General features: G+C 37.5%; 3 protein-coding genes and 1 long non-coding RNA gene across 5 annotated transcripts in view; 2 read left to right on the top strand and 2 right to left on the bottom strand.

Moving 5' to 3' along the window:
- The first annotated feature begins 2,030 nt into the window (after positions 1–2,030).
- LOC136244927 (uncharacterized) lies at positions 2,031–2,979 on the top strand. The gene is made up of 4 exons (XM_066036455.1): positions 2,031–2,127; positions 2,174–2,440; positions 2,498–2,800; positions 2,848–2,979. Exons 1-4 carry the CDS (start codon positions 2,064–2,066, stop codon positions 2,907–2,909), a joined length of 696 nt encoding a protein of 231 aa, XP_065892527.1. The 5' UTR covers positions 2,031–2,063; the 3' UTR covers positions 2,910–2,979.
- Positions 2,980–6,240: 3,261 nt separating this feature from the next.
- LOC136244861 (uncharacterized) lies at positions 6,241–10,173 on the bottom strand. Its single transcript, XR_010695596.1, has 3 exons — positions 6,781–10,173; positions 6,600–6,678; positions 6,241–6,542 (listed from the first exon to the last, which is right to left on the bottom strand). It is a non-coding gene; the product is annotated as an uncharacterized lncRNA (long non-coding RNA).
- LOC136244860 (uncharacterized) lies at positions 8,841–9,934 on the top strand. Its single transcript, XM_066036401.1, has 4 exons — positions 8,841–8,984; positions 9,044–9,322; positions 9,377–9,673; positions 9,732–9,934. Exons 1-4 carry the CDS (start codon positions 8,936–8,938, stop codon positions 9,800–9,802), a joined length of 696 nt encoding a protein of 231 aa, XP_065892473.1. The 5' UTR covers positions 8,841–8,935; the 3' UTR covers positions 9,803–9,934.
- Positions 10,174–12,168: 1,995 nt separating the features above from the next.
- Positions 12,169–23,086, bottom strand: part of LOC136245016 (helicase domino-like) — a 35,088-nt gene continuing 24,170 nt past the window's right edge. The window contains exons 32-51 of one of the 2 annotated variants that reach the window (XM_066036543.1): positions 17,480–17,515; positions 17,297–17,424; positions 16,556–16,608; positions 16,460–16,502; positions 15,934–16,081; positions 15,588–15,632; positions 15,407–15,532; positions 15,266–15,313; positions 15,160–15,216; positions 14,532–14,665; positions 14,430–14,483; positions 14,298–14,373; positions 14,161–14,238; positions 13,993–14,047; positions 13,854–13,939; positions 13,516–13,674; positions 13,163–13,252; positions 13,076–13,115; positions 12,654–12,812; positions 12,169–12,592 (exon numbers count right to left, since the gene is read on the bottom strand). In XM_066036543.1, the coding sequence (XP_065892615.1) occupies positions 12,270–12,592; positions 12,654–12,812; positions 13,076–13,115; positions 13,163–13,252; positions 13,516–13,674; positions 13,854–13,939; positions 13,993–14,047; positions 14,161–14,238; positions 14,298–14,373; positions 14,430–14,483; positions 14,532–14,665; positions 15,160–15,216; positions 15,266–15,313; positions 15,407–15,532; positions 15,588–15,632; positions 15,934–16,081; positions 16,460–16,502; positions 16,556–16,608; positions 17,297–17,424; positions 17,480–17,515 (1,938 nt within the window). In that variant the 3' untranslated portion in view covers positions 12,169–12,269. The remainder of the gene's footprint in view (positions 12,593–12,653; positions 12,813–13,075; positions 13,116–13,162; positions 13,253–13,515; positions 13,675–13,853; positions 13,940–13,992; positions 14,048–14,160; positions 14,239–14,297; positions 14,374–14,429; positions 14,484–14,531; positions 14,666–15,159; positions 15,217–15,265; positions 15,314–15,406; positions 15,533–15,587; positions 15,633–15,933; positions 16,082–16,459; positions 16,503–16,555; positions 16,609–17,296; positions 17,425–17,479; positions 17,516–23,086) is intronic. The other variant, XM_066036545.1, reaches the window with a different exon arrangement.

Raw genomic sequence — 23,086 nt, 5'->3', positions numbered from 1 at the left:
GTGTATGATGATTATAATGCTTCAACTAGCAATTTCATAGCTGGTGTGGCATTAATTTAATGTTTTAGAAATCATGATTTGTTTTTCCCACATAACACATTAAATTCCTTTAGAAGTGTAATGGTCCCTATGTTTATAAGCTCATGCATCAACTACTTTCATTTAATGAGTATATCAATAGTTTAATGTACATTTTCACATACTAGGTAAAGCTTTTGACGTGGTATTAGCCATGCTGCAGTTAATTGACATGCAGAATCTTAATAATTATCTCAAATTTATACTGGATACTTTTTAAGTTGCTAACTTTTGACGTATCCACTTGCTTATGGGTGTACACCATTGTATTGATCAAGTGAAACACAATATTATTTGCTCACCACAAAGCAAAGATCACTGAGATCCAATAGACCCTGAAGTTACTCTCATTGCATGTACAAACTTGCAACTAGAAGCAACTACAATTTCAAGACAGTCCATTCAGTAGAATGGAGTATTGAATGCTGATCTCTGAAATATATAGCTTGATGGGTTGGAATTGGCTACTTTGGCATGCACAGTGTGCTAAAAAGGTACACGTTTATCCCAACGCTCCCCACACATTGTAAAGGGAAAACGGCACAATTGAATTAATAGTAACCTATATGAGTCCAAAATTGGGCTGGAATACCTACTAAAAGCTAGCCTTCAACTAAGACACAATGGAAATCAAGAACATGGCTATAGTATAATAAAATATATATATTACCGTGGCTTGGCTGCAAAAGACCGAGATATGCATATACATAATTACTCTATAGTTAATAGAGCAGTCATGTAAAATAATTTTTATCTTGATTTTTTGTACAAAAATAGCTGCAGCAAATTAAGGTAGCTAATTGCACTATTAAGGTGGGGTGTAATTAACATAGCACATTAAAGGAGCAACATTGAATAATGATTATGATAATCACCTATAATCTTCATGGTGTCTGATTGTTGCTATGGAGTTATCTGTGGCTGTCTTCATGTCGTTCTAGTCTCATGCAGCACATGTTGCTGTCAGACCTTCAGTGCTGGTCACTGTAAAGTGTTAGTAATGTAGTCTCCATACCTAAATAGGGCACATGCCACTGCAGTATTTGTGACTTACTTTGTGAAGTATGCTGAGATGATTTCTTGGGTGTTTATTCATTACCTTGAGTGGGATTCCTCTCTCTGCTGCGGTCTTTCTTGATTACCAACAAAGACATTCACAGCATTTGTGGCCTCAGCTGGTGTGAGCCACATGATCTTACATGATTTATAGGTATAGCTATAGCCATATTTTTTAAAAAATAGAGAACATTTTTCAGACGATTATAATTTACTGCTAGTATACTACATGTATTTACAGAAAAATTTAAAATAATTTTGTGGTCACAAAGGAAACCAAAAGGTGGTTGTGGTTCTGCATACAATATATGTTTTGTGTAAAATGTCCTGTATGAAGTAGTTGTATTAATAATGCAATATGTACCTATATACAGCCTCAAAATGTCAAGATGTGTGTGCACTCACTGTTGTATCTCTACTGTGTTTTAGTACATATGATTATTGTCAGACAACAACAAAACAACAAATGTTACATTGTATGTTATGAAATCACCCTTACAGTAGTTGTGCCATCTTAAAGAAGTCTCCAATATGATATTGCCTTTGGTCTGTCCCTAACTTAATTACACCATAACCACATGATGCCATGCAGGTATTGTCAACATTAAGGTTAGGTACATAATGTATCAATGAACTGATACTGACACATATGTGTCATGTAGTGTAAACAATAGAAAAAAATCCCTTCTGTTTGAAATTACATTGCTATACAGTGAGGTCATTATTTTTAACATCTCATTGTAGTTATATAGTAAGGATACTAATGAGTTGAATCCATGTCTGGTTATGCAGTAATATCCTATGATGTCATTTTTATGTCATATTGAGTTACATAGTTATAATAGTATTATATAAATGTTACGATCAAAGCTAACGGTACAAGTTAGCAAGTTAAAAAGTTAATATTTACTATATACTTGTTTATCAAGATGAAGATTTTGGTCACTATAACATTTTTTGTAGCACTTGCTGTTACATGTTCTATGGCCAAAGGTGAGACAATGCAATGATGTGCAGTATTGTAACATTTATAATGTAGGACCTCAGTTACACTTGGAGATGTCAGAAGTTGTTTTCTATGATCAAGTGCTAACAGGCTCATGCACTGTTCAGGGTAGTATTATTCCTCCACATGTTAGTGTGGTTATGGAGGATCGCAGTAACTGCAAACTTGACATTACTAGTAAAGAAAGAGCTCCTAAATTTCGTACGCACTTTGTATTAAAACATATCACTGGCAGTTGTACAGTTAGATGTTTCAGTGGAAGATCCAAGATAGTTAAAACTGTCACTCCAATTATCAATGGTATGTTTGTATGCAAGTGATGAGTAATAAACAATAATATGATGCTATTGATTTCAGAAACCAAGATCACCTCAGAGCCCCACAACACAACAGTACACAGTGGCATGCCAGTCACTGTTAGTTGTACAGTGAAGAGTAATGACCTACTCTACCATCAGTTATTATGGATGAAGGGAGATGTGTTTGTTGGTATTAATGATAACTATTCCTTGTGGTTCTCACAACATGACAGTGACACTAAGACTTATGAGCTGACAGTTCATTCTGTGACTGAGTCAGCTCCTTACACTTGTATGTTGGTGTCTACTAATGGGAAAGTTGTCAGCTCTGTGATACAGTATGTGTTTGTTGAAGAATTAGGTAGGTAATGTTGTATTTGTTACATTAACCATTTTTATTCACAACAGATGATTCAGAAGTATCAGAAACGCTCCAATACCTATCTCAGTTCTTCAAGTGGCATGTATGATTAAAGACATTAACTATACTTGTACATTCGACATGTGTAATACAGTGTAATATTATGTGCATCATATCATTTTCAGCATTATATATTTCATCTGAATTCTTACAATTATCAAATATTTTATTATTTCCTATATACATAACTGTTATATGTAAGAATATTAACAGTTCAAGAAAGCTCTGCACCTGATCTGAACCAAACGTATCTTGATGTAACTTATAATAGTTCAGGACACAGTTGAAGAACAGCCTTGGCCGATGCTGTCATCCCTGTAAAAATAAATTGGAAAGATGTCTATAATTGTTGCTTTAGGCTTATTTTCAAGAAAAACTTTCACACTTAACTTATGCAATTCTCTCAAATCAGTCTGTTCTTTGCAAATAACTGGAAATTCGAAACTTAAGATTTAAGAAAAGTCATGCATGTAGCACCCATACAGCAAATGTGACAGAACATTAACTATATAGTCACTTCATGTGCATTGATTAGGGAAACTATTTGTTGGGTGCCCATCCCACCCAAATAATCAACTATGCGGCTAACAATTTTTAAAATCATATTGATGAAGTAGCTTGACCATGTGCACTACCATATTATTTAGAGAGGTAAAAATTAATAATTTGTGCAATTGGAATTCTGTAAAAAAATTGCTTGTGAATTGCTAGGTTTAGGGATGAAGGTAAGCTGCTTGTGGATAGTAGTTATGCATTTAATTTCCTTAACCGTGCTGTATAGCTCTGTGTCTGACTTTCTCCATTATCTTCATTAACACATATTGGTCCTCTGCTGTGGGTGGTGATTGTCTCTATTTCAGTGAGAGTATCACACAAGGAGATTCTGACTGTACCTTTCTGTACTTTCACAACTGTACCTCTGAAATATTGTGATTCAGGCTTGGTATGTTAATGATGCGAGACACGTTTTCTCAGTTGAGGCTGTAAAATTGGTTTGTTGTGAAGGAGCATCTCTTAGGACATGCTCAATAGGTGTTGATACACCTGAGTTAATATTACTGCTGTTTTATCAAGGTGATGCTATTGGGTCTCAATCCTATGCTGCTGATTACATATGTGGTAAAGTTTCCTCTTGGGAAAATGACTGGCTTTATTCTCAATTACATAGCCTCATGTGCTTTACTGCTTTCCTTTTCAGTCACTGGAGTGCTGTGTTTGCCACCAATTTATACCATCTGTGACTGGACGCTCACCTCGTGGTTACCTTGAGAGATCTGATTACTCTCCCTGCTATAATAGAAGATTGGCAATTTCTAATCCCACCCTTTAGTCATCAGTGAGTTCTCTGCTTCTGGTACCATTGCTTAGCCCCTGCATCACTGATTCTGCCTCAAACTTCTATTATGTTAACGATATAATTATAATAGCAATTAAATAGAAAATAAAGTGCTTTAAGTCTTCTTGGGCTGTTTCCACATGTATTTGATTAGTCACCCTCCTGTTTGAAGAGATTTGTTGAGTTGACCTTAGAGTAGAGAGCATTGAGTTAGCTTGCAGTTCCTTGGCAGGAATATGGTTTTGCCTTGCATAAAACTTGTTTTCATGATACCATTGCACTTAGATATGGTTACATGGGATCCTGCCAGTATTCCCCAGCACTGCTCGTGCGGTGTCAAGTTTACTATTGAACATTCTTTCTCCTGTCATAAAGGAGGATTTCCTTCAATAAGATACAATGTCTGATCTGCAAGGGATTTACAGAAGACATTGAATTATGAAGAATCATACTTTCCAAGCAAAGATATGAGAAACAGAAGATAACTCCTTTTGGTATAAATGTCAGGCTAGCCTCTGCTATGCAAATTTTATAATGTTATGAAGAACACAAAATGGATGCAGTGTTGATGAGCTGAAGACAAGTGCTAGTTGTGTTTGTAAAATTGTAAATGTATATCTTCAGAACAAACTTTAGGGAGAGTCTATATCTGTGCCAGCTGCACACTATATACTATGTACAAAATTACTCTCTTACACTTCACTGCTAAAGTTGAATGTAAAGGGAAAATTCTTGAAAGGCTGCACTTTGTTTGTTACTATCTTTAAATATGTGACCTTTAACCTCTGATGTAATGTTATTAACAAGTTCATGTCACATGTCTGTAAACAACCCACAGAATTTCTCCTTATCATATCAACATCATCAAACCAGTGTAATAATCTTGTTCATAGTGCTAAAGGACAAAATGGTTTACAATGTGATGATGAAGCAGACAATGACTTAGCAAAGGAATGACTTCTTCTATCAGTCTGAAAAATTAATTAAAACTTTAAAAGTACTTCCCTAGCTACTAAACGACAATCAGTTGGTTTCCATTCTGTTACTACTATCACTTCATTATATGTATCCATAGGAACTCTAGAGAGTAACTTATTATCTCAAAGTATTACATGTGGAACCAGATGGATATTAGTTTATCGATTAAGGATTTACAGCACAAGTGCTGAAGGACTAATTATTGGTGATGTGAACTAGCTATAGTAAAGAATGTATATCATTGGATAGGTGGTGGTTTCTGTATTGTTCACAAACCAATAGACCTAACATGGTTTATGCTAAACATAAATGGCAAATCAATGGGAACAAACAATCAAAGGAGTATGATGATTATAATGCTTCAACTAGCAATTTCATAGCTGGTGTGGCATTAATTTAATGTTTTAGAAAATCAGGATTAATTTTGTTTTTCTCACGTAACCACAAACCACATTAAATTCCTTTAGAAGTGCAACGATCCCTATGTTTATAAGCTACACGTATAAGGAGCTGACTCAGTCACAAAATGAACTATCAGTTCATAAGTCTTATATTGTTATCATGTTGTGAGAACCACAAGGGGTGGATATCATCAATGCCAACAAACGCATCTCCCTTCATCCATAATAACTGATGGTAGGGTAGGTCATCACTCTTCACTGTACAACTAACAGTAACTGGCATGCCACTGTGTACTGTTGTATTGTGGGGCTCTTCCTGTAAATTTATTATTTTTTATTTATTAAAGCTTTACAGCACAGGTGCTGAGGGTCTGTAGGACACCTGGCCCTACAGCCTGCGCAAAGACATTAGACACTAAGACATTAGCTACTTAAGGTGTGTTTGAAAAGTTGCAGAAAGGAGAAAAAATCCATGACTGGACCTAGGTAGCCTCGAACCTGCAGCCATCTGATTTATGCTCAAACGCTTACAGGAGTCTACCAGGTGGTCAGGATGTTTTCTCCTTGATATTTTCATGTAGTTATATCCATAGGCATTCTAGAGAGTGACTCATTATCTCTAAGTACCCCAAGTAGAACCAAATGGACTCTAGTTAATTTAAATAATTAATGTTACCCTTTGTCAATTACTGGAAAAACAGTTTTTTTCTATCTGTACTTGAAAAATATGGCATCGGATGACACAAGTCCCAGTTACATTTCCCAGTACAAACATCACACAGCTACTGTTCTCATCTTGCTCTTTATTCATAGAAGCAATTTGGTAATTGTTTCTATGATCTTTGACCACAATAACATGAGGAGGATTTGTTCTATTTTCAGCAACACATGTGCCTGTCAGCCCTTCAGTATAGCTATAGCTAGATAGCACTTCCTGGGATATCCAAAACTAAGTGAGGTTGGTTCCCTATATCAATAAACATTGTGTATACAGCAATGAAGTTATCACAGTGATTTTGCTTACCTACCAGCACAGATGCCACAATAATTATAGCACTCCAGTACTGCATGTTAATTAACACTTTAAATCAATTCTTGATGGTCTAATGGAGAACTGGTATTAGTGTAATAGAAATTACTTTGATGTTTAACAAGTGACATCACGTTTAAAAATGAAAGTTGTGATTAGTTTAAGTAGCTATTACCTCTTGTGTACAGCAACAGCAACAATCATCTGATCATTATGAACACTCCACTATAAAGCACCAAAACAATTATGAAATTGATAAGGAGAAAACATCCTGACCGCCTGGCAGACTCCTGTAAGCGTTCAAGCGTTAATCGGATGGCTGCAGGTTTGAGGCTGCCCAGGTCCAGTTATGGATATTTTTCTCCTTTCTCTACTTTAAACAGGCTGTAGGACCAGGTGTCCTACAGACCTTCAGCACTGTGTTGTAAAGCCTTAATAAATGAATAAATAAATTTTGTTTTATCCATTACAGTAGTCTAAGCTAGTCATATGGCTGAACATGGAAATGAAAAAAAATTGTCAGCTATACTTGGCAGCAAGTATAAAACAGGGTTGCCTGACTAGTTGATCACTACACAAAATTTAACACTGAGTGATTGGATACAATTTTAATTTAGTTGAGAGGCCAGTAGTGGTAAAGGTGACCACCAAGAACAGGCTCCACTGCATTCCCTGAGTGCCTGCTATTGTGGTGGAATACATGTCATGGGTTCAAGTACAGTAACTGAGAACTATGTATGTTTGTCACTGGCATCTGAGTGACACTTCAAGATCACAAGATCACTGAATTCACAAATGACTTCTAAAAATAGACGTGCTATGAGAGATTAATGTTGTGTATCCATATAGCTGATAGGATCTGGATAGTGTGTTCTCCATAAAGTATCTTGAGACAACAAATAAAATCTCATCAATAATGAGGTGTGATAAAAATGAGACAAGTAGATACTAACCTATGTGCCTATGGAACAGATCAATTAAAAGGGAAAATTTTACTGTAACCATAAGTGGTTTAATTGTGGTTACATGGGAAAACACATAATTTCCCAAAGCTTTGTTCTCCACATTATGTCACCACCAAAGTTATCAATATACTCCATTACAAACTGCACCCTGTACTTGTATTGCTTTGCTCTTTACATTCAATCTACTGGAGAGTGGCTCAGTGCACAACAGTTAATCATTAAAATACAGTGATTACAAATGATGACCACTTATTTTGTTTAGTGTTATTAGCAATAAAATGTATCCCCTTCTATTCAACATGCCACATCTCGACTGTAACCATTTCACATAGAAAATTAGTGTAGTTTTTGACAGGGAGTAAATCGCTACACAATATGCCTCACCCATAACATGACAACTAAAACAAGTCTCTATATTGCATGGTAACACAGTCAGTCAGTCACATGGTCAACTACACATGATAAAATCGGTAGCCAAGAACAATGTTACAGGCCAGGTTACAATTTTCAAAGAGTCAGCTTCATGCATATATCACATACTTCAGTGATGAAGTTGAGTGTAAAGGGAAAATTCTTCAAAGGCTGGACTGTATTTGATACTATTTTTAAAGATGTAACCTTTAACCACTGATGTAAAGTTGACCATACATTACAAACAACAGAAAAATCCCTCTATAGAACTCTAATTTAACAATATCAAACTAGTGTTATGTTACAGTGCTAAAGGGCAAAGTGGTTTGTTACATGAAAACATTGAATCAGGCATTGTAAAAGAATGAAATTTTTATCTACTTTATAACTATAATCGATACCTTGTAAAATTAGCTTTCAATGATATAATATCACGATATTAAAAATCACTAGATGGTTAACATTCTCTTTATTATTAAACAACACTAGCTATAGTACATGATACAATAGCAGTGAGGTCATGAGGATCTGATGGCTTCTGTTGTTGCATGTTGTTGTTATTGTGTACACAAGTGGTGGTGTAGGTATATACTACTGCACAGGCAAAACAGTTTTGCATACACTTGCTCTGCTCTGCAAAGCTAACACTCTGCACCTGGGTCCTGGTATGACATGCCACCAATCATTTACAATGATACTGCTCCAATATATTTTACAGTATCATCTGATCAACGTATATAAATCATGTGATCATGCATGAGTACAGTTGACCACAATTTTCACCTCATTCTATGGTAGCAGTGATGTCAGATGTAAATATATCCTGGGGATTTCTGTTACATCATCAATCATAATAGCTACACTATAAATATAATCATCTCTTCTTTTTCACTATTATTTAGATCATCATCAAGAGTTGAATTAAAGTGCATTTCTAGTTAGCTAATAATTACCATGCAGTACTGGTTTGCTATTGTGGCATTTGCTACTATTGTGTTGGCAGGTAAGCAAACATATATATTCCGATGGGTTCATTGCTGTGTACAATTGTGATTTATGTAGGACATCAACCCCACTTAGTTTTGGATATCCCAGGAAGTGTTATCTATAATGAAGGGCTGACAGGCACATGTGTTGCTGAGAATAGTGCAATTCCTCCTCATGTTAAAGTGCACAAAGATTATAAAAACAATTGCCAAATTGTTTCTAAGAAAAGAGTGCCCGGTGGGAGTGGTGGCCGAACAATATTTGAACTGATAAATGTTAATGGGACCTGTGTTGTCCAATGTTTTTTTACTAAAACAGTGGAATTTAAAACCATTACTCCAGTCACTGACCAGGGTATGTATATTAATTTTTTTATCCATATTAACTAAAAAATACTATTATTTATAGGAACCAAGATCACCTCAGAGCCCCACAATACAACAGTACACAGTGGCATGCCAGTCACTGTTAGTTGTACAGTGAAGAGTAATGACCTACTCTACCATCAGTTATTATGGATGAAGGGAGATGTGTTTGTTGGTATTGATGACAACCACTCCTTGTGGTTCTCACAACATGATGACAATACTAAGACTTATGAGCTGACAGTTCATTCTGTGACAGAGTCAGCTCCTTATACATGTATGGTGATGTCTACTGATGGGAAAGTTGTAAGCTCTGTGACACAGGATGTGTTTGTTGATGGTAAGTAAAGTTATATGCATGTACACATTTAGTTATGTATGGTGTTTCTTCTATATAGTGACTGAACCAGAAGTGTCTGATTTGTTGAAATACCTTACCCAATTCTTCAAATGGTACAAGTCTGATTAAGAACACACATGATTTTAACTGACTGTGTTACAGCTACGACTGTATTAATAGTATTGTAATTGTTTAAATACTATATACAATTAATGATTTAATTTGTCATGATGAGCTGGTCGATGAGATAAACAGGGAGCACGTAGTTTGTAATTAAATTTTATCAACTATCTTTTGCTCACATACACAATATACTGAAAACATCCACAGTCAACCAGCGGATTAATACTGTAAGTATTAGTGCAGCCCTACTACATGAGAGTGTACACATAACACGCTATGGATGTTGCTGATTAACGTTCACTAAAAAATACTTTGAGATGATTAATTAAGGTTCTGTGTGCCACTTACTGCTGCAGACATTTACAAAAATATGGCTAAAAAGGATTTTATCTTGAGAAATAATCAGTTATAAAATTCAATCAGCTAGATTATTAGTGATGATAGTAAAAGTATGAAGTGCAGATATGTGTGGTTTGGCTCTATCACAAGTTTAGGAAAGGGTTGTACCAGACTATACATTGTATTCACAGGAAATGTGTGGTTTGATTTGAAACTTAATATCAATATATATCTATGTTTCATTACACGAAAGTGGCCATTTTCATTGCATAATTATGATGTAACTTTGTGCACTAGAAAAAACACCATACATATAACTAAATGTGTATGCATATAGTAGCTTAACTTACCATATAGTAGCTTAACTTACCATATAGTAGCTTAACTTACCATATAGTAGCTTAACTTACCACATAGTAGCTTAACTTACCATATAGTAGCTTAACTTACCATATAGTAGCTTAACTTACCATATAGTAGCTTAACTTACCATGATGTAATTAACTGCTATATACAGCAGCTGAACTAGCCATGTGCACTAGATGGCAATCAATAGAGTTGAGGAAATTAATGTGGTTTGTGGCTACATGGGAAAACAAATCATGATTTTCTAAAACTCAATCCCCCACATAATTAATGCTACACCAGCAATGAAGATTGCATTACAATCATCATGTACCTTTGACTTGTTTGTTTTTCCCAGCATAAAACCATGAGGGATGGCTCTATACAGTGAGAGGAGTCATTAAAATCATTACATAATTAATTGACCTATTGGTTTGTAAACAATACACAAACCCCCACCTATTTAATGATCTACATTCTCTGCTGTAGCTAGTTCACATCACCAAGTTGATTTAATAGCCTAAGCTGGTCATTATAGAGCTGAAAAAATGCCTGCAGCAAGATATATAACAGGTTCATGTCACAAGATGTATGTCACACAATACTACCATGTTTGCACCATCCCATGAAGAAATATTGACTACTATACTATTAAAGTAGGTATTCTGGTCAATATCTCTGCTGACTAACTACCTGTCTGATGCCTTTAAACCAGTGTAGCTATGACTAGAGGCTTGATTTTTTTTTGCTGCTAGATGTTGCTTCTGCATTGGTGTACTGCAGTACATGCTGCACACATCCTGAACTTAACCTTTGTTCTCCTTTGTGTCCATTTTGTTTTGCCTACAGCACAAGGTTTCAATTTGCAATAACACATCATGACTTCGCAATAGCATACTCATAGTTTAGTGTTTGAATTTTTGAACCACACCCCAGCAATCAAAGTAAACAGTGGTTTTAGGCTAACTCCATGTACCATTCTCTATCTGTAACAGGCAGAACATAGTTGAAATCCACATCAAGTAGACGTATTTGCTCATCCATAATTTTCAAACACTACAAATTGAAATCTATGTGAAACAACTATAATGCTTATTAATAATTCTATATATATATATATATATATATATAGGGTGTGTGCTCTGGAATTCTGTGCCTAATCCCTATCATGTACACGCTTATACGTCATGTGATGCTGTAGTTTTTGTGCATGACAGACAATATTTGTATCCATCAACTGTGTTTGCCTTCTCTATGCTGAGTACTGCGGCGTTACAACTCATCAGTGATGAAGTATAATATACATACACTATTGGAGATTTACATGTCCATGCATATACACACAAATTAGAGCAAATAATTTACTGTAACCACAAGTGGTTTAATTGTGGTTACATGTCACCACCAGATTTTCCCTTTACATTCCGTAATAAACCTAGATGGCTCTACTACACAAACAGTCATTAAATAGTTACAAACAATTGTGATGTTTAACTTTATGAACAATACAAAAATCCCCTTCGTCACATTCCATTTCACATATCAAGTTAGCACAAAATAACCTGTCTAGCCATGGGATCATATTTTGACCTTACTGTTGGCAGGCAGTTGGTAAATTACTGCATAAAATTCATCACCTGGGGATTTATGGGTGGTCATAAACATAGACAAGTTCCTTTATTGCACAGTACAACTTCTTATTTCTTTTTAAAAGTCAAAATCTCATGTTCAAAATCACAAGGTACATACATACACCACGGTTAAACATTTTCTCTATTAAACAATACAATCAGTTGGTCTCCATACTATCACTACTAGTACTTTGTTGCGTTGGTGCATTAGCAGTGTGTTCATGAGGATCAGATAATTGTTGTTGTTGTTGTTGTTGTTGTTGTTGTTGTTGTGTAGTGAAGAGTTGTGAGGCAGCATGTAAGGAGCTATGGTCATCATGTGGTACTAGTGGTCTCTTGAGAAGTTGTGAAGCTTGTTGTTGAGCAAAGTTCATTGGTACAGAAGAGCTATTCACTCTGGCAGCTTGTTGCTGTTGCTGCTGCTGTTGTTTTAGTAAAGCCACCACCATGTCCTCAGCAACACTGTGTGCCTTTGGGATACCTAACAGCAGTGAGGATGTACCTTATAATCCTTCACAAGGACAGCATGCTGTAGTACCTACCTGGGCTTGGTGCTCCAGGAAGGCCTAGTTTGGTTTGACCACCAATAGACTTTCCGACAGCGGACTGGGACCTCAGCAGTTGTTGCTGTTGCATCTTGTGTTGCAGAAGTAACATCTGCTGCTGAGATGAAAGCCGGGACTGCAGCAGATTATGAGTACCTATATACAAGTCACAGGCATAAATGTTTTTACAAAAAAACTTACCCACACTTTACTACTATCAGAAATGTATTTTCTAAACACATCCATACACAGTGGAGCTTGCATTAGGGGGCAAATGTACCTCTCCAATATACATTCACTGAGAAATTATTGAACTAATCTACCAGCTACCTGCTTACACAGGCCAGTAAGTGGTTAGATAAATCTTACTGTATCTGGTCTCATGGCAAACAAAATGCAATCTACAAAATAATACTTACTTTGAGTTATTGCTGACGTTGAGGGAAATGTTTTCGTCACCTAAATACATTCAAGATGATCACCACACAACACAAATATTCCCTTACAATAGGCGAAGCATTGGTTGGATTAATATTACCACCAATATTGGATCGGACTGATGGCATTGCTAAGTGAGCTGGCAGAGGATTAACAGCCTATTAAGTAAAGAGTATGTGAATTAAAATTCAAACTGAGAAGTACTATTTCCTTATGAAATATCATACACTCTATAACTACATGCTGGCTAAGGGACATGAAATTAAGCAGTTGTACTCACTGCATACATACAATACTAAAGCACCAATAAATAGTAGTTATATTAATAAAATAAGCCCAGAATATGCAGCCACTCAAGTACAAAGTCATGGAATACATCCTCTTAACACACAAACAACTACAAAACACACGAGCTGCTCACTTGTGGCATATCATCTATTGACTGCCTCCTTGGTATGGACTGGGTAGCAGTTGGGTCTCCTGAGGCTGTACCAGCACCAGCAGCAGTAGCAGTAGCAGCTGATGCTGTCTTCGTGTAGGAGAGTTGTGAGCTTGATAGTGAACTACTCCGAGCTAGAGACTGAAAATATGAGCACACACACAGTGAACACTGCATTAAACCTTACATTGTACAAACATGGCTGTGCTTTTAACAGAACAATGTACACATACTTACATTTGCACACACAGGCACATACAAATAGAACAATGGAATGGTTCGATGTTTTAAAGAAGCAGCACAGAATGTTTTACACTTACAGTGATACTAGTAGCAATGGGGGCAGCTATACTAGTGGCACCGGGTACTCTTCGACTAGGTATTGGTTGTCCAACAAAATTGCCACCTAACACAAGAAGGTAACATGCTATCACTTCAACAGTTTTGTACATCACTCACCACCAACAGGTAGACCTGATGCACCTCCTTGGTAAGGCTTAAGGTTAGCAGGTGGCTAAAAAATAAGATAGAGAAATATTAATTCCACACAGATTCCAACACACATGCAGAGATACATTGCACACATACGCAGTGGGAGCAGTAGATATACTAGTGGTACAGGCTTACCAATTGTGACACTTGTGAATAAGATTGCCCCTGATTAAGGAGGTTATGTAGAGTGTGTTTAGGAATGTCTTGTTGACTCTGTTGAGGAACACAACCAGTCAATCACACAATCAATAATTCAGCAATCATTTACTGACCTTTTCATTCTGTACCCGCTCTGCTCTCTGAGAAGCCAGCAGTACTGGACTCATTGGAGTATCAAAATGGATGTTGCTGAAACAAGACAACCATACTCCATCACCATACCAGTACAGTTGGTGTTCACTTACAAAGTGTCACTGAGCAACTGGGGGTGTAGTGATGCCTTGTGAGTGCCATCAGTTCTAAACACAGTTCATCTATTAAGAACACAATAGTGTATTGAGACTAACATGTGTCTGGGATGGGCGGTCTTCTTGTGAGAGGCCATAGTGATTTGGTCAAACACTTTTGAAAAGTGTCTAGTGTGTGCCTTTCCGCCATCATGGATCACCTGAGTCTTGGTACGTAGTGATTTCAAACGAGACTAGTTGAGAGAAATCCATGTAATTACAAGACAAATTAATACAGTTCATGTACTGTGAGGAATGGTGGATAGCAATATACTGAAATTTCTCTATAGCAGGCATGCTATACCTATTCCTACTACCTTGGGTTACTAACGGACCAGTTATCACACCACTGCTCAACATGTAGGCCTAAAGCAAACTTGGAATTGCATATGCTGAATAATAACAGACAAGAACAAACATGTTTTCTACAAAAGATGCTGTGATAGAAGCTAACAATGAAGTTTAAACCAGCCACATGCAATGTTATACCTGTTGTCCTAGAGCTGTACCTGGTACTGTGTATATGGCATGTAAGAATTGAGAAGTTTGGCCTAAAGGAAAGGAGTTAAATGTACAGAACTAGACCATTTGGTACTTAATTCTTTTGGTTTTACCAAGCTCTTAGTCTTACTATGGAGGCAAATTCAGGGAAAAGGGTTCTAGTATTGTATAACACATATTGGCTTACCTTCTTATGTGAGCCATCCTTAGTTTTGAATTTCTTTGAGTCATAGTGGTCATCACTCTATGGAACACATGTTAGTGACACAATACTGACAACGAATTGTACTCACCTTGGCTTCTTCTCTGGGAATTACTGTGTTGATGTATCTATCCCTACACTGTAGAGTGAGGACAATCACATGTAAATGTAACTGTCCAAACAAACAAACAAACACACAGACATACACTACAAAAAGACACAGAAGCCATACCTGGGGAAATGATCTAATACTGGTACCAGCAGCAGTCACAAGGTCAGCCAGAATATCCCAGTTCGGTACCTGCCCAGGTACACTAACTGTCAAGTTGATAGGCATCTCCATAATATGAGTCACTCCCTGTGGTATACAACAATTGCATTACCACGAACCCCCACAACATTAATTCTCTTACCCTCAACAATAGCCAGTCTTCATTGTAGGTCCACTCTACGTGATCCTATAACAACAATGTACAGTACAGCAGTAATAATGTATGTAATGTTCTTATACAATAGTAGAGCATAGTTTGTTTAACAATCTATTACGCTTAACAGTTTCAAATCAGTGCCGTGACCATGATGAAGTACTTTTAGTCGTAGCTAATATTCACTTGGTGAAAGTATGTCACTTATATATGATCTGCAGCCTTTATGTACAGCACATCAGTTTTGACTTCAAGCAAGCACCCTATTTCAATTTGTTTCATCCCCAAATGCTTTGGGCCCTGTCACCTGTTTCAGTCACACAGATGATCTTACTGTTATGTGGTCTAGTAGTGGTGTGAACTGATCTAGTTTGGTTCCTTTGATCTTCTTTGTTGGTGCCGGTATCTTGCGCATCTTATGACTCAACATCTCTACCATTGGCCTCTGCCAGAACAGAGTCTCAATGATTTGTGGTCTATCCCTAAACAATGTGATCATCATTTAGAGGTGATACCATTAAAGAAACAAACACACTGAAATGCAGATAATCACGATACTTGTCCAGTTATACACTTTACCAGTTGGGTGAATACAGAAGGCAGAGCTTGTAGGAGGTGTTTACCATTAGCTTAGAAGCCTAAGTAGAAATCTTTGAGTAAAGTAAAACAGGACAAATGCCTGACACACATAAAAAAAACAACAAACCAACCAGGGAAGCAAGATTTCATTAGTGTCAAGAATAAAAAATACTCTTGGCAGTATTTACGGTGGAACCCAAACACAGGGACCTTATTGCTGTTGTCATACAGTGATGATGTGTACATGTGTAGGGTTGCAACTCCATAATGTTTGATCTTACTTGCTCCTTTTATGAAGCGACTTTGCTGATGTCTTCTTGGTTCCTACAGTGATGAAGCAAAATAAAAAAATACACAAGATAGTAATAGGCACAAACCATCTCTCATCTCGCTCTGCTGTCTATTCAACCCAAATATATCCACATCAGTGCTACAGGCAATGGAACAGATTAATAAACAGTTGCAGAATCCATGTATTACCAGTGGCCACCACATTGTAAATAGTGAACTATTGTAATGTATGGTCATTGCAGATGAAGGTATCATATACACATCATCCACCCACATCCAAGGTAGACCACTTCATTACTATACCTCATTGTCCTGTACAACACTCAATGAACCACTTGTGGTCTAGTGTAGCACTGAGAATCAGAGGAATGTTAAAGCTTGATGGGGGTATGTCTAGTAGGATTTTGACGGAATTATTTACCAGCAAAATCTTCCCAAATAGGAAAGCATGTTGTATAGCTACCAATAAACTTACAACACACAACTACACACACATAGGATGACAGATACAGGCAGCAGCAGCAGCAGCAGCAGCAGCAGCAGCAGCAGCAGCAGCAGCAGCAGCAGCAGCAGCAGCAGCAGCAGCAGCAGCAGCAGCAGCAGCAGCAGCAGCAGCAGCAGCAGCAGCAGCAGCAGCAGCAGCAGCAGCAGCAGCAGCAGCAGCAGCAGCAGCAGCAGCAGCAGCAGCAGCAGCAGCAGCAGCAGCAGCAGCAGCAGCAGCAGCAGCAGCAGCAGCAGCAGCAGCAGCAGCAGCAGCAGCAGCAGCAGCAGCAGCAGCAGCAGCACACAGAACTCACACATAAAGAACTCACACATAAAGAACTCACACATAATCTGCTATGGGTGGCAGGGCAGACTCAGGCATAACGGTGGTAGTGTCATATAACATTTGTAGTGAGAAGTCAGTGTAGTAGTCCATAATGTTGTCTGCTGGAGGAGTTGGAGGTAACCACACCTAGTGTATGCCACAATATGTGAGAACACTGTGTAATGACAACAGTGGGACTTACTGGCATTTCTTCTCCAGTTGCAGAATCAACAAATATCTATGAAATGAACAAGTTAGTGTTGTGCTACTTACAGGTGCCCAGTTAAAGGACCTTATCATACAGTATGGTAATACTGAATATTAGGGATCACATATTTTTGGGCTTTCTTGCCCTCCAAAATTACTCAACAGGCTCACATTTCCTTAAAAAACAGCTTGGCAGTATGAGCTTTATTTGCAATGATGTCACAAAATAATAGTGGCATTTGTATTGGGGAGACTCTAATATAGGCACCAATGGAAATGAAGAGTAGTTCCTTGTATTGTGCGGAACACAATTATGAACAGCAGCAATCAGGTACAGTAGTTAATTGCTCAGGATCCTACTTGTAGTTACCTAATTTATTGCATAAAGGTGTGTGTAGTGAAGAGGAAGTGAGAGAAGAGGAGTGGTCTAATGATGATATAGGCATTGATCAATATCTGGATGATTTAGACGTAGATATAGATATCCTTCAGAATGATTTGCAGAAAGCGACATTTCAGGTGCGTCCCTGCATAGTAAAGATCCCTCCGAATTAAACATTGCACAACTGAGGCGATGGCTAGCTTGTTGTGACACACACACACACTACAGGGAAAAAGCCCAAGCTAATTGAAAGGTAATTTGCACATGATCTGTGCTTCTGTATCATACATCTGCATTTATTAAGTTGTTTGTTGGCTCTAAGATTTTTCCCCCTGCATTGATCTGTAAAACATTTAATTTATATGTTTCTTGCTTCAGCGTTGAGTTACATGGCTGGGACAAACTCTTGGTGGGTCCAGACAATGGTGAGAACTGTCAACAAAAACTGGCTTCTGTTCCAGATGCATTTTCTGTAAATACAAAACTGTTCCAATCTGTCCCAAAGACCAAAGACGTTCATTGGACCAACAGGCCGTACAATCTACCACCAAATATTACCTTTGGCACCATCTACGATTATCTGGTAGATAGTAAAGTGATACTTAACAAGATCAGCTGTTTGGAGAGTATAGTTGACAAAAATAGCCAAAGCCAGATGGACACACAGAAGTGCTCGAAACAAGTGGTGATGGTGTACTTATTGAGTACACTAGGACATTGGATAAGGCTTAACATTTTTTTTCTTCAAGATGATCACGTGCAAAATATCAAATACTATCCTTTACCTAGTGTCCCTGACCATGTATGTATTACTACCATTGTTTTACCATCCATGAGGAAAGACCACGCATATAGTATTATTGTAAGGAATCTGCACGTGTTGCTAAAACCTGTTGTTCATGTCCGACTGGTTGCTGCAACCTTGTCACAGCCATCCTTACAGCCACCCTCTATTGTTTGGAGAATTATATCCATTCTGGTCTCCAGGAAGATGAATGAACAGAATGTAAAGAGCATCTGCAAACCTAAAATATTTCAATGAAGCTAGATGCTGATTCCAGAGCAATAGACAGCATACAACTAATAAGAAAGCAGCATGGAGTAACCAAGAGGCTAAAAGCACATAGAATCAATGAATGGAATTGTCAACTTCTTAAAAGAAGATTAGTTTATCCTAACAAGACAAGGAATTTGAGAGAAACTTTGCTCAGGATTGAACAGAACAAAATTGTTGCTGCTCACCATGTTGCTAGAAATGCACAAACCACCTCTGAAAAGAAGAAGGCAACTCAGACTAAAGGGAAAGATATGGATCATCATGTTTTTTTAGGATGATGAGCCAGCTCCACTACAGACTCATTTTGATGAAATCAAGAAAGAGTGGCTTACTAGATCAGCTACACAAAAGAATAGACTGTTAAATTAGCTAGCAGCTAGATTACGTCATGTTAACCATGACCATACTTATGCAAGCCAAGAATGAATGGAGGAAGCAGAAATTGTAAATTTTGAAAGTGATCTGCCAACCTCATATACATTTGCTATATGAATATCAACGTGGCTTTGAATTCACAAGCAGCAGCAGAGCTAGAACAGCAAACTTGAAAGCAAGCAACATCAGAATCGTGGTACAGTGAATGAAAATTACGGATAACTGCATCCATCACAGTGCTTGAAATAATGGTCAGACATCAGACATTTTCCAACCAAAACTGCCTAAAATGTCCAACAAATCATTAATTTTTAAGATTGTATTGCTGTATAAATAACTTTTTATAAGTGCACGTACATACAACAGCACATATTGAAGAACCCTTTTAATGCCCACCACAGAGTATAATTGGATTATGTGGTTAAACTGCAATGAAACGTGGAAGTACATTGTTGTCAAGAAAAGACCCCCAGCTGTCATTGAAGTGAAGAAAAGTTAAATATGACACTTTCAAGAACTGGGTTAGTTCATTAGATTGAGAGATGCAAAGTATGTCGTGGCTGGATTGTGACACGGAGACGGTAGCTGGGATTAAGTACGCGACAAAGCTAAAGTGTCTCAAATTTGTACAAGGTACAAGGATGGAATTATTGGATGAAGAAATTTTAGCAGCAAATGGATTGAAGGGGCGAAATACTTCATTCACTTTGTTGCAAAATCCATGAACAATATTGTTTCAAAAGTTGCCGAAGCGAAGTATTTCTCTATATTTATTGATGGTTCAAGGAAATGTAGACAATGAGTTGATAATGGTGTGTGATACAATTGCTGAAGATGAACAAGAATTGAAGTTTGGCCATTGACTGGCTGACTACTACAAATGCTGAGGGTCTATCACTAAGGCATGGGCTTTAGCAGTAGCATCAATGAAATTAACAAAGAAGATTGTTGCTGTCTAAATCAGTATTGCAACTGATGGTGCTTCAGTAAATATTGTGCCAGGAGGCCTTAAAGGTTTAGAAACAAGAAGGTACCATGGGTATACTGGATGCGGTATATGGCACACACACTGGAATTGGCTATCACAGATGCATTGAAAGGACCAAGTTATGAATTTAGTTGATGAAATGCTATTACATTCATGATAAGTCACCCAAAAATGTAGGAAACTAGAAGGGATTGTCAAGGATTGTTTCCAGTTTGATGATGGTGTGAGAACATTTAGAGCCAGTGGATCCAGGTGGGTATGACATATACTTAATGCCATGCAATGGGTTCTGGTGCCTACACTTCTCACCTGGCTACAATATCGGATGTTCTTAAGTGAAGTCTGTAGATTGACAAAAATTGAAAGGATGCTTGTGCAAGTGGATTAATGCTAAGTACCTTCTTGGGTGTACCATATTTTGTTGAAGTTCTTACCCCTTGTGCTATGCTATCTAAGACCACGCAGAGTGACAGTTTAGATATACTGGGAGCTCTTACCTGTTTGATCAGAACTACTAAAGAAACCAATAAACTGAGTTCAAAACTATTAGAACAATGGAGCACTTATTCCAGCACTCTTCAAAACATAAGCAAAGATAAAGGGGAACCAGTGTATTGGTGTCAATCGCTGAAGTGCTTCTCTCAAGCAAAGTAATACTAAGAAGACAACTATTCCGTCTATTGCTAAAAAGTCAACACATGAAGGCAAGAATACAGTGGTCAGATTTACACACCATCCGAGATATCACTTTCACACTTGGTAACCAAGGATGGTAAAAGTTATTAGACAAAGTAAGTATTTTAACCACAGAGTCTAGCAGCTCTTCTGTTACAATTGATGTGGACCTAGGGAACGATTATGTAGACAGTGAAGTCAAAGCTATCGATTGCCTTATGGAGTGTTTTGCATTTCCTCTTCAGAGTGCTGGTGCTGATACAGCGTTTAATCAAGCCAGAACTGATGATATGTTATCCTATGCTGGCCACTTCATTCAGTTATCAACAGTTGAATCTGTGTGGTGGTAAATCTTTCACTCCAAGGTATAGCTCTTCTTTGTAATACTACACAACCACAGATAACTAAAACAGTATCCCTGGATATTCAGATTGTAACAGTGAAAACAAACAAATCAATGCATTGGATGATGTTCTGGGAAAACTGGGTGGTGTTAAGTATGTGGTAAAGAAAATCTTGTCTGCCATTGTCTCATCACCTGGTTCCAACTTTTCCCACTGACTTGTACTAACTTTTTGTCTGATATCCAAACCCTCGTAACAGTCTGATATAAATGTTACAGGTCCACTTGACATGATGCCGACAAGCACCTTTACAGTACTGAATTTGACTGTGTCACAAAGGATGAAGGTCTCTCCACAGCAAACTCTGTAGCATCAATGATTATCCGGCTGTTTGGAAAAAGTCCCCTAAGTTCTGTACTTTTTAACTGTACAATATGCCATGGGGGAGATCGGTAAAGAGTTTTAAGCTGTGGAACATAAGATTTATCCATGTTGTGAAATTAATGACTGTGACAAACCACATCTACAAGCCAGCAAAAGAGCCAAGGTGTAGTTTAACAACAATTGTTTCAATAAAGGTAGTTTGCATGAAGGGCCACACTTTACATCAGTTGCTTCTCCTGAGTCTCCACACCATCTTCTATCCCACTGTTTCATCACCTTTGCACCAGACTCAAGTATTTGCTCATTAAAAAAAGCAAGCAATGTTGGGATCAAATCACCACTAGGTCTGGCATTTCCCCCTACATTCTTCACAGTATACATGTTTCTGACTCTCAATATTTACATGACTAGCCTTCTCACAGGTTCCTAGTGGGATAGCACTTCCTCACCATCTGAGTCACTGCCAACAGAATGCAAATCAGTTATGTTAGTTGCAACATGAATCATTAGATAATGAAGGTAAGAGGTAATGCAAAATGGAACTTTAGTGAGCTAAACCTCAACTCTCAAATGCATACACAGATACTCACATTTGCATTGGAAGTTAAGCATACAATGCGCTGAAACACTGTCATCCAATATACCTCTCTGTATAAAGTCAACACACTATCGCCACCATTTAAACTTGTGATGTAATTGTGCATAAGACCCACTCAGAGGAGGTTGGACACGATATAAGCACTTCTAAAATTTATTACTCTTAATTGCACATTTCTAATATGTGACGAGGAGGAGGTAATAGAAGCAATGTTTAATAATATCCAGTGTGCGAGTTTCTAATTCTTTGTTCGATTCTCTGTGAGGCCAAGCTAGCGGAGTCCGCTTTTCTTTTTCAATACCCAGGGAGGCTATATTAGTATGCACACTGCTTTCTTTGACAATTATTGTGCTAAAATACTTATACATAAGGCGTCCCTATAGTATTACACATTGATACACACATGATCCCCGTAGATTTCAAGAGTGATTTACGTGCCTGGAGTAGTGGGGTTGACCGGCTGAATAGACTAAACTTGAAGTGCACTCTTGAATGGTATTTGTGACAACTTTGGTGAGCGCTTAGTTAACCTTTCAATACAATATGTATGTGCTCACGTGTGCATGTCCAACCTCCTCTGAGACTCACTCTACCTGTAAGGAATTAACCAGACAAGTATTGGTACTGATATAGCAATAATTATGTAAGATTTTGTATCAACAATCATAATTGATAAATGTTTGTATACAGAGCTTGCTAAGCCACTCCAATGTCATTAAACACACACAAAGACCATCGATCACAACAAACAAGAAAATGTTGAGAAATTTCTTGTAGTGCTGGATAAATAAAACTATGA

This window comes from Dysidea avara, chromosome 14, assembly GCF_963678975.1.
Source record: "Dysidea avara chromosome 14, odDysAvar1.4, whole genome shotgun sequence".
NCBI lineage: Eukaryota > Metazoa > Porifera > Demospongiae > Dictyoceratida > Dysideidae > Dysidea > Dysidea avara.
The sequence above is the reverse complement of the archived record's forward strand: the minus strand, read 5'-3'. Positions and strand labels throughout refer to the sequence as shown.